This window comes from Gekko japonicus, unplaced genomic scaffold (assembly GCF_001447785.1).
Source record: "Gekko japonicus isolate JY-2015 unplaced genomic scaffold, Gekko_japonicus_V1.1 scaffold647, whole genome shotgun sequence".
NCBI classification, from domain to species: domain Eukaryota; kingdom Metazoa; phylum Chordata; class Lepidosauria; order Squamata; family Gekkonidae; genus Gekko; species Gekko japonicus.
Window position 1 is genome coordinate 181,294 of NW_015167072.1, and position 12,191 is coordinate 193,484.

The window sequence follows — 12,191 nt, forward strand, 5'->3', positions numbered from 1 at the left end:
CGGTGGTGTGCGATTCGCCCTCCTCCGTTGTGAGGAGAGTGTCCGCCATCGCTATTCCGTCGACCGGAAGTCCATCTTAAGCAATATTAATATTTAAAGCTGTGTCATGGCATTTCCTAGTTGGGAGTAGCAACGTACATCTGACTAATGCTATAAGGTACACCTGACTAATCCTAGAAGGCTCCTTTTGGACCCGTCAAACCGCTTATGGTAGCACAACAGTTCTCCTTTTTCACCTCTGCTCATCCACATGCAAAGGTAAGGAATGGGTTTTGAAGGACCACAGTAGTCTCCTATCCATCCGTCTCAAGTCCACAGTAGTTGGCATCTGTTGGCTAGTAACAGTTACCACTGAATAATAGAGGGCAGGTGAGGGCTGGCAGGATTCACTGAAATACTATTTGTGGAATAAAACTGAACACACGATTAGGCATACAGGGCTGTGCTTCTTGCCATCTCCAGCCTTTCCAAATGTCATTTCCAACCCCCACAACATTCTGTTTGAAGGCACAGGGTGGGAGGTGGAGGGGGGGGGAATGAGGTGAAGTGTATGTGCATGTGAAGGAGGGGGAGCAAGTGTAGTGGCAAAGCATAGAAGGGGAAAAAACAAACAGGCAAGAAAAGAAAACCCGTCAGTTTCATCTGATGTCTTTGCTAAAAATCCTGGCTACAAAGAGATCTAATTGCAAATGAACTAATTAAGTAAACCTCTGACGAAGCGTGAAAACAATTTGTTTGACCCTGACGCTAGCAGAGGGCTCTTAGACAGCGGAGTTAATCAGTCAGTGACAGAGCCCACAAGCAGTGTCAGCAGGCTGCCGCGCTGCCATCTGTTTCTCTCTAGTTTCAGCCCCCCCTCCCTTTTTCCTAACATGGACAAGCTTAAACTTAACTGGTCTGTCTTCCATCCTCCACATGCCTTGTCATTTCTCTAGGTCCCAGTCAACCTCCTTCCTTCTAGTAGTCTCTCCAGCAACCCTCTATCTTTCAACTTCTCATACACCTATGGTGCTTGTGAGAGCCATTTCTAACACAAAGGACGCAAGGGGAAACTAGATGCTTTTCACAGATTGGGAATCAAGGCATGAATGCCAAAGTCATTTAAAAAAAAAAAGTCTAACTGTGCCAGATGTGTCAACTTCCGTTGTGTGTGTGTGTGGGGGGGAAGGTGGGGACAAAAATTGTCAGCCACCTGCTCTGCAGAGATCAGATCTATTTTCTGAACTACCAAGATACCCCCAAACCTACTAATTCACCATTCTTCAGTTTTGGAAAAAAAGCTCAGCACAGATAGAAACAGGAATATCTTATGGTTTTTTCAGCATAAACAACCAAAGTTCTTGTAAAAAACTTTTCCTTTTTGTCAATTTGAGAGCTAAAGTATACAAGGAAGCATGAAGTAAGGGAAGTAGGGGTATGGCCAGTGAAGGATGCCACCTACTTGACAAATTGTCCCAAGTCCTCACAGAGGGTTTCACAACCAGGCCATTTACACTCTCCATGTCCATACAGTGGGTGAGAGCCAGGAGTCTCCTCATGAGAAGAACTGCAAAGAAAGAGGGGGCAAGAGGATATAACAAACATTTGATCTTCCTCATACCAGTTCATTTTCCAGAACCAATGATCTAACTAAAACCCAGTTAACTTCCAAATGGCTCTTACCACAGAATTATACTGAAGTCACAGAAGCACCTACAGCACATTGGTTCCAGGCAATGGTTGGTATGGCCCTAATAGGAAGATATCAGAGGATGCCCTGCTGGGTATTTATTCTACATTTGTAGCTTGGGGAGAGTAAAATATTTGCTTTCATGACTTTCATTATCAAATTTGAGATCTATTAGTGTTATGGACATGCCAACTATGGAGAGATTGTTTTAAAACACAAAATAGTGCAAACCGGAAGACTGACTAGAACACAGTTGACTTTGCCATCTAAACAACCACAATACAGGTTTTATACCAAATGTGATTTGCTGTGAAGATGACAATAACCATACACTGTAAGGTTGTTTTGTGCATAAATAAAAATTACTATGGTACTGAGAAATGTCCCAACACTTATGTATTTTATTTGTTGCAATTTTTAATATTAAAGCCTCTGGCATAAGCAATAAAGTGATGGTGAGAAACAATGGTGTCAAAGAATTCTCCTATGTGGCCACATACTTGCTTTTCCCAGAGAACATGTGCCAAATTTTTGTTCAGCACAAAGTCACACACACACAAAGACAACAGAAATCCCTGGGCAGACAGGCAGCTTGAAGTGCCTGGACTAGAAGAATCAATTCAGTGCTTCAAATTTCTACTATTTAGATCTATGAGATGTTTTGTGCTGGTTCTACTAGTGAACAAGGATAACCAAGCTGTGTACTTAGCCCAGATATACTCTGTCATGACTGCTGGGCTGCCCCAAGGTCAAGATCTTAACTTTTCTTTTTCACGTTCCTTGTTGTGTATTGGAGCATGCGGTGTAAGAAGTTGCTGTTTGGATATTTCTTACTAAGTGCTTCACAATTATTTACCTGTGATGTTGGTGAACGTTGTGGACAAACTTCTCCTACCCATTCCAAATCATACCCAACCGGCCATTAATGACTGCCACTCTCAAATGCTACAAAAACTTATTTTTTTAATCTCATTGGTTCATAATTTAAAAAGAGCTTTGCACTTGCATCAAATGTATTGTTAGTTTAAGTCGATTTCTGTCCTGATCACAGACACTAATTACAGCTCACACAGCCCTACACAAACAACCAGAGAGAAGGATTCATAAAGCTCTCTAGAAATCTGGGAAGCCCAAGGTGCTGTACAACCTGAGGGTGAGGGGAGTTGGACACTTTCTGAGCCTGTCTCACTGGGTTCTGAGAAACTTCTAATTCCCAAACCAAAGATGTATATGAACTCTTTTGTGTATATTAGCTATTCTCCTTTACCCCCTATTTTTCTCTTATTTTTAACTATTATCTCCCACACCAGTTGGTCCAACAACCCTCAGTGTGAAACCAGGGATCCCTTGCCCCCAGGCTCAAGAGTAAGCTGAGTCTTAAAAAATAATCCCTCAGGACTGTTTTGCTATTTTTTTTTCTTAGCTGTTTTCCACATGGGGACAGGCTGAAGCAGTGCCAATACAGTGCAATGGCAACTGGGCTACCACATGGTAGGTTTCCCCATTGTTTCCCTGCCCCAGTCACCTGCAGGGGCCATCCCCCAACTTGCACCGCCAGGTTTTAGTCACTTTTTTTAAAAAAATCAACAATTGAATATCATCCACAATATGTGTAACAGGATCCCTAAACTCCCAGTTCTCATTTTTTTCTTTTAAAAAAGAACCTAGCCCTTTTCATTTTGGAGATATATCTTTCCCCTTATATCTCCACAATGAAAGAGGAAAGAGACTTAAGGTTTTTTAAAAATGAAAACTAGGCCTTGGGAGAACCTGTTACACATATTGCTATAACATTATACCAATATATCAATATTCAAGTGCAGATTTAAAACAAAAACAAAAAGCCCCTCTGGTGGCAGAGGGAAGAAATTGCCACTGTGGGAAAAATGGCTTCCATGTACCTGGGGCCCGGAAAATCCAAACTCCCCCCCACACACACACACAGCAACCATCCAGGCTTTGCTGAAATCTTTCCCAAAACTTCAGGGCAAAGCAGAAGATGCACAAATGCACCATGATGCTGTAGTGCAGGAAGAAAAAACAACAGTAACAAACCACTGGGAAATGACAGACATGGAAATGGCCTTACTTTCATACACTAACTGCAGCTACACAAACTTTCAAAGTACTTGTAGAATCTTTCTTTACATTATGAGCTAACACAGAACTTCAAGAAAATTATGCTCTTTTCAAGTAAATGACCATTACAAGCCATGCAAATTCATATTCTGAGCCAAGTAATTATGAATTTCATCAGCATCACTAAACTTACTCCACAAGAAGTTAAACTAAGAAATATAGGTGTCTTTATATCAGTGCACTAACTGTGCCAACAGAGCCATTTTACACTAGTGTCTTTGTAAGTGCACTAAGAAAAAGGGGAGAAACTGTGCCAACAGAGCCATTTTACACTAATATGTGGAAAGGTATCTGCGAAGAAATGCCTTTTTTTGGAGGTTTGAAATGAGCAAAACCTTCACTCTGAGTTTTAAAATCCCTCTCTGCGAAGAGAACAGGCAGGAAGGGGGAAAGTCAGTTCAATTGCTTTCCAGAGTTACCTTAGCCCACCTCCATACAAATACTAACAGGTCTAGACAGTGGGATGGTCAAGCTCCCCCCCACCCTTAAAAGCAGGGAGCAGAGATTTGGAGGAATTAAATACTAGAGAGGCTTCAGGAAGGAAAATTCTGGAGACTTCAGGAAGAGCTTTTCTGACCTGGCCAGTGGGTGGAGAAACAGATATGATAAAAACTCCCTGCAGCAAGGAAGAGGCCTCTTTTGTGCTGAGTCCATGAGAGCAGACAGAACTCTTAGCTGAGGTCTGCAGGGGGCAGCCATTGGCCATGTGGTGGCCTGAAAAGCTGGAAAGCTCTTCAAGGTCATGAAAATTCTGCAGAGATCTGTAACTTCCTAAGCTAAGGAGCATTTCCTATATTTTAACATCTGATAGGGCATATATAGAGAGAGGGACAGAGGAACTGCATTTTACCCATTTCTTTTGAATCCCTTGCTCAATCACTGCTAAAAGTATGCTTGTGAACATTTACTTTTTAATAAATATTTTACTTTTGATACTGGTAGCGGTTCTCTGTACCCTATAGACCTCCACCGTCTTGGACATGCTATTTTAAAAAGAGTGCAGGGGGAAGGCAGGCAGTTGGAAAGTGGCTATTCCTCCAGGGGTGTACAAGGCAATAAACTGTCCCCATGGTGACCAGGCACGGGGCAGCGGGGTACACCAAGGCAAGGCCTCAGAACTTGGAAGGGAAGCTGGGAGTACTGACCCTCCCAGCAGGCAATTCCTGACAAAGGTCAGGTGGTGGCAGTGGTTACCCAAGAGAAAAAGAAAAGCCTCTCCAGGTGTTGGGAAAACCTTGGAGGGCAGGGTGGAATAGGGCTTGCAGGTCAGAGTGGGCCCATTCCACCACAGTATCCATTTCCCAGTTGCTCCACGCTGGCTCTCTGTGTGTGTGTGTGTGTATGTGTGTGTGTTAAGTGACATCAAGTTGCTTCCAATATATGGCGACCCTATGAATTAATGACCTCCAAAACATTCTATTGTTAACAGCCTTGCCCAGGTCTTGCAAACTGAGGGCCAAGCTCCATGCTATACATAACTTCAGCTACAATTCACTAGGCCTGGTTTTAAGGAGTCAAGCTCCCCACTACCAGTTCCTCCAGTCGTAATTTAAGCAACTTCACTTCTAAGAAGCAGGTACAATTGCAAATCTGACCCCCATACCAGACAGCTGGCACTATGTCAAACTGCAGCATGAACGGTGACACAATCACAGGTCTGAACAAGAGACAATAGTAGACTGCAGTGCTCTCTCAGTCACCAATGTAGTACTTCACCCAGTAGACTTCAGGGCCTCTTGCAAAACAAACTCTATAAATTATCCATCTCATAGTAAAAAGGCCCAAATAAAGGCCTGTGGGTGTCTACCTGTCCCTCCTTTGTGCGAGCATGGCGTTCTGTCCATTGGGGAGAGGGTGATGTGAAATTGGAGGAGAGACCTTGGCGGCCGAAAACGAGGTAGAATTGGAGGTGTTGGTGGTCAGGTCAAGTCCCTCTTGCTTGATACTGTCTTCTACAGGCTGAGTAGCAGTCACTTCTTTCCACAGCTGCTGAAGGTCTGAGGGACAAACAGCTTCACACATGTTGGGGGAGAGAGCAGGAGAAAGAAACAGAAGGCAGGGGAAAGAAGAAAAAGATTAGGAAAAACAAATTCTTCAGAGTCATATCAGAAACTCCACAAAGGTGTGGTTTCTCAACTGTGTGGGGAAGGCCAGTTTACATTACTCTCTTGCTTACTGGTAGTTCTCTTTATGGTTATTTACATAATACTATTAATTATGATATTTCTCATAAATATATCTCCTGTTCCTGAGATGTAAAGTAAGCATCGACTTACTTCAGTCCTGCATACTCTAGGTTTAAAAAACAAGAGTCAGCTCCATGGTCCAGTGGTGTGTTCTTAATATACAATGTAAAAGTGTGTTGCTTCCTGGAGCAGAAATATAGTGGATTCCACTTGTCTCCTTCCCCTATCTTAGCTCTAAGCTGGGTTCAAATTTATCTTATTAAATGTAATCAAAACATCCACAGGTCACTTCCAAACCAATTCTTTTACAAGATTACTAATTTTAACATGACTAACATGGGCATGAGCAACCTGGGCAATACTTACTCAGAAACCAGCTTGCTAAATGTGTGAGGGAGATGGCTGCTTCACAATACATTATACAGAGAAATATATGCATGCAGCAGCATCACAAGGTGCTTTCCGTGTCGAAAAAGCACACAGTGTATGAAACAATCAGCTCTGTCACAGGAGTTTCCATGTTCTGCCAAGTCAGAATGCTGGCTGTTAGCGTGTTGTTTTGTGCTTCTTTTCTTATCAGGCTGATTCTATGTTAATTCTGTTTAACCTGAACTGCTTTGATTAATATTTGTTATTTGGCTTTGGCTTATTATCAGAAAAAAACCCCAGACCCTCAAACTGTTGCCTGTTAGTATGTCTCAGCCATACAGTTGCCAATTTGCCTAAAAAAAAATGTCCTGTCCCTTTAATAGAGGTTTAACATGTGCAAATAAGCAGCCAGGGCTTTTCCTGGCAGAGGAATTACCTCCATGCCATAACATCACCTGGTAAATAACATCCCATTAAGCCTCTGTTAAAGACCTGATTTGGATAGCCCAAGCTAGCCCAGTCTCATCAGATCTCAGAAGCTAAGGAGGGTGGACCCTAGTCAATATATGGATGGGAGACCACCAAGGAATACCAGCATTGCTACACAGAGGCAGGCAGTGGCAAACCACCTCTGAATGTATCTTGCCTTGAAAACTCTACAGGGTCACCATAAATCAGCTGCAATTTGACAACAACAAAGTGAGTGAGAGAGAGAAGGCATTTTTCTCCAAGAATTTGGCAACTGTACTTACCTACAAAGTCTACACTACTAGAATAAAATATTCCTGATGAATGGCTGGCATGGACTCTGTGTTAAACAATAAAAAGGTGTATAAACAACTTCAGTTCTAGCTGTTCTTTGTTAACCACATATCTCTGCTTGATTTAGGATTTATCCATCTCATAGTCATAAGGCCCAAATAAAGGCCTATGAGCATCTACCTGTCCCTTGATTTAGGATAAATATGTAGCTACTCTGGATTAAAACAGTGGAAGTAATGTGGAATTTAGTTGGCTACTTCCCTTACATGTACACAGTCACTGCAGAACTGGGTCTAACAGCATGAAGTATATTTGCTCATAATTATTATAATATTATCATAATGCCTTTCAGGAGATGTGGTATTTCTTATACATTCCACATCTGCATTGTCACTCCTTCATGCAAAGGATGGGCATTGGCTGAATTTTTGTCATAACGGTCAAATGAATCCAGATGCCACACTGAAGTGACAGCTGAATATCAGAGCTATTTCTGACTTTCCATCTAAAAACAAAATGTCTGCATCTTACAGTACAGAACCAAACGGGCTTGGAGAGGTGATTGGTGGCTGGTTAGGAGAGAGCTGTACTCAAATGCTCCTGCTATGAAAACTAAAGAGCGTGTGTTAGGAATGGAGGGAGAAACCATTCAGCATACTTCACACACAGAGTGCTAAAGAGAGAGAGAGAGGAACTTGTACTGATCCATTCAAGAAAGTAGATCTCAGATGTTTTAGGATGCACCCATTTAGCATGACGTAGGCAGTGTATATTAACCTAGGATCTGCTGCGTTCCTTATGGCCCGCCTCTCTAGCAGATAGGGGCATAAAATCTCTGCCTACAGCAAAGCTACTCTTTATGCTTAACCCCTCTCCCACACAGAAGCATCCCCACATGGAAGATTCTACTGGTAGGTAATTACTGTGCTTCAATTTAAATACAAAATATTAAGAACCAGATCTATTGTGTTAACATCAGCAACACAACTGCCTAACATTCTTTGAACGGGAGCTAGCTCAGATACATTAAATTCTGATGCAATACCAGTTTGCTGATGTCTGTTCAAAGCAAAAGCATGTCAAATGTTAGGCCCAAAGTGCATTGCAATAATCCAGCCTTTAAAATTAACAGCCAGCCAACTGGCTACGTTAACTGCTGGTCTGTGTAAATGGGTTATGCCCTACAGCACTTTAAAGAGCAAGAAAGCTTACATGTATTACCTTGTGGAAGGGTCTGCAGAGGAACGGTGCCTTGTCCTGGCTGTAAACTGACCAGCCCTTGTCGCTGGAGGTTTAACAGGTGCTGCTGCTGCAGCTGCTGCATCTGCAGTAGCTGTTGTTGGAATGCCAGCTGCTTATTCCCTAATGGCTGCTGGAAGACAAAAGGAAAAAATCAAAACACATTATTTTCAGCCCTGTAGCACAGGCCTTCCGGGATTCTCTAGAGTCTTGCATAAGCAGCCCAATCCCAGCTTTAGCCTTGCTTGTAGTCAGCACAGCTCACAGTCCTGATCTCTTGTCCTCAGTGGCCACACAGCGTATAAGGAAGAGCCTTTGATCTATCAGAGAAACAGAATGAAGGGGGGGGGAGCGAGCCTGCTTGGCAGAGGACTGAAAATGCGGAGTGTCTTTGTCAGATGAGGATATCTACAAAGTCTGTCTGTTTGAGCTGTGCAGAGATACAGAATGCCACTTTCTCAGATTTACCTATCCTGACCATAACATCACAGGAGAAGTCTTTCTGGAACAGAGCAGAAGTAAATCTAAAACAGTATTCCTGCTCAAAACAGCCTAAAATCATGGCTCCAATGAGCAGCTATCCCCGATTCCAACAAAACTTGGTCTAATTAATTTCAGTGAGAAAATATGCATTTCAAACCAATGACCCACAGCACAGTACATGAGAAGTTTATGGCAAAGCCAGAAACAGAATTTGATGGTGACATGGAATGAATCCAGCATAATGGTTCTTATGTTCTGACTAGGAAAAAGGCCCGTTGTGGAAATAAATACAACGACCTCTAGAAAGAGGCTCTGGGCGGGTGCCCCAGCCTTGGACACCCAGTGTCAATTTGCTGTGGCGACCTCAGCAGGGTATAATGACACTGAGTCCACCATTTTCTCCAGAGGAACTGATCTCTGCTACATAAAGAAGAGTTGTAATTTTGAGTGATCTCCAGCCCTCACCTGGAGATTGGGAACGATGGTTCCCCAGAAGGGAATAGTTGGTTTGGAGGGTGGAGTCTATGGCTTTGTACCTGTCTGAGGTCCCACGCCTCCTGAAACCTCACCCTCTCCAGGCTCCATCCCTCACATCTCCAGGAATTTCCCACCTGGAGTTGGCAACCCTATCTCCTTCCCAGCCAATCATCAACCTACCTTTATTTCCCCCTCACTCTTCAGCTTTCCCCTCCCCCCACACCTGCAGCCTCTCCCGTGCTCTGAAGCCCTGACTGCTACGTCACATTGGCTGTCATACCTCAGCAGCATATAAGGATACAGAGCCCACCATTTTCTCCAGGGGAACTGATCTCTGCCATCTGGAAAGCAGTTGTAATTCTGAGTGATCTCCAGCCCTCACCTGGAGATTGGACACATTTTACCTCAGAACAGCAAAACTGTTTAGAATGTTAGAGGCAAAAGCCAATCAAGTCGCATATGCAAACGACCTCTGTGTTCCAAGGCAAAGGCCAATAAGGCTGCATATGATGACAGATCAGAGAGTGAACTGATTTTGGAGCGTGTGGAATGTTCTAGAAAAGTGCCACTACCATTCGGCTTTTATTTATAAGGGAGATGGTTATGATTATTCTTTTAGGGACAGTTTAAAAGGCAACCTTTTAAATAAGCAAGGCTCAAATGCCATGAAAAAATAAAAAACAAGAACATATATTGAGTGATTTTTTCCAAGACATTTTGTACCAATTTTGCTGTTTCTTTACTCTTTTTCAATGAGGAAATATTTAATTAGAATAACTTTTCTGGAAAATGAAATGGAATGTTTTTAATCACTCCTGACAACCAACATCTTAAACCGACTGATTTACACCAACATCTTAAACCGACTGATTTACACCAACATCTTAAACCGACTGATTTACACCAGCTGAGGGAGATGCAAAATTCATTTCTCAAACGGGGTGAAGGAAAATGATGCAGCCATAACAAATATCCACTGATACGTAAACATCCACTATGCTTTCACACAAACTATGAATGTATGGTCACTGGCATCACACAGTTCCTCTCTCCCTAACAGAGCTTCAAAACTGATGGGGCATGTTCAAAGAGCTAAGTATGAGGAAAACACAAAGAAACAAGAGAGAATTAACCAGAAGAGAGTTCTGAATGAAGAAATGGGACTAAGGAGAGAACAGCAGCGATGATTTGCACACTTCTTTTTTAATAATTGTTTTAGTGATAAAAGAAAAGCAGAAACTGCTGACAAAGTACTTGTGTATAATTTTATTTATTTAGTGTACTTAAAATTGAGCTAATGGGGGGAAGAGTACATAAATATTTTTTCCTCTGGCTGTGACATTATGCTTCTTCGAATAGCTACACTATACAGGTCTGTTAGGAAGGTTTTGGGGACTACAAACCACCTCAAATGATTTCCATCATAATTTCCCATTGCACTGAGGTTTCCAGAGGAATCAAGAAGGTTCAGGGATGACAGTCTGCATATAAAACCTATCCAAGCTGGTGGCTGCTAACTGTAGCATAAGGTAAACTGAATAAAGTATATTCAAAAGAAAAGCACAAACTGAGGTAACCCTTACCCCAAATCTTCCATCCCACTTTCCCAGTTTTTTTCTGGGCATCACTCTCATTGGTGCCTGTGTTTCTGGTGGTGCCTGCATTGGCCCTGCATCATTTTCACTGCTCTACTGTCAACTCTGCCTGCCTGCCATGGTTACACTTCACCCACTATACCCAGGACAGCCACTGCTGCAACTTCTTGCACTTTAGTACCACGCAAGTTCCTGTGGAACACAGAATGTAGACTCCATATCTAACACTTGTTTTAATATATTACGTTCGATGAAATTCTTCATTAAATGTTTATAAGTTTGCTTCTAAGTAGGACAAAGAAAACAGCTAATTTTGCAAACTGTAACTGTCCTTGAACTATTCGGTGTATTCAGCAACTTTAACAATGCTAATTTCCTGAACTATGTTTTATGATAGTCTATGCCATCAAGTGCACATGGAAAGTGTGTATGTGTGCATGCGTGCATACAGCAGAAGTAACATCTAAGCCAAAGATCAAGGATCCCCTCCCCAGCCCTGAAACAGACTGTCCAGTGCCATCCTGATACATGTTGTACATGTTTGAACATCTCCATGTAGTCAGCCTCTTCCTTCACCCCTCCCCAGTTGGTGTTGCAAGATAAGGGAGACAACCCTGAAATAGCCAGAGACAGACTCAGCTGATGAGCATGGCAAAGGGGCAACAAAGATGTCAACAAGGACCAAGTGAGAATTGGGTGCACCCACATTTTGGAGAGTTAAGGGGGAAGGGCAAGAGGCAAAGAGCAGAGACTGACCAGAGACATCATGACACCATCAGCCTTACAAAGGATGGGAGTCAAAGATGAGCAGGGCAGAATCTTACCTTCTACCATCAATAGAATTCTTCAGCTCACGCAGCCTGCACTGTGGCCTCTGTACATCATCAGGTTTGGCCAAACTAACTTTGGAGTAAGTGTGAACTGAGGTAGGCTTAGGTTGTATAAATGTTTTCATAAAGCTTTATTTCATTTAAACGGTCCTCGCCTGGGACCCTTTGGCTGCTCACTGCTGGATCAGGAACCCCACGGGTTCAGAGCCCTTCTCTAGGGCCTGATCAACCCTGTGATAATGAGCCAAGGAGCCACAGGTGCAATTTTGTACCTGTTACTCCTACTCGGTTCTCCCTTCCTGCAGTCTGTCAGCTAAGCTGCCATGGAGATTGGGGGGGGGGGTCAGTTGTACTCTAATCGCCTTTGCATTCCTTCTGTGCTTCTTCGCTGCTGTAACACTTCTGCAGGTGGTGGGATGTTGATGTCTAGTTCTAAGGGAAC

At 42.9% G+C, this 12,191-nt stretch overlaps 1 protein-coding gene across 1 annotated transcript in view; it reads right to left on the reverse strand.

Annotated features, from left to right (window-relative positions):
* Positions 1-12,191, reverse strand: part of FOXP4 (forkhead box P4) — a 128,690-nt gene that overhangs the window by 46,963 nt on the left and 69,536 nt on the right. The window contains exons 5-7 of the mRNA XM_015412699.1: positions 8,347-8,497; positions 5,616-5,820; positions 1,442-1,546 (exon numbers count right to left, since the gene is read on the reverse strand). Of these exons, the coding sequence (XP_015268185.1) occupies positions 1,442-1,546; positions 5,616-5,820; positions 8,347-8,497 (461 nt within the window). The remainder of the gene's footprint in view (positions 1-1,441; positions 1,547-5,615; positions 5,821-8,346; positions 8,498-12,191) is intronic.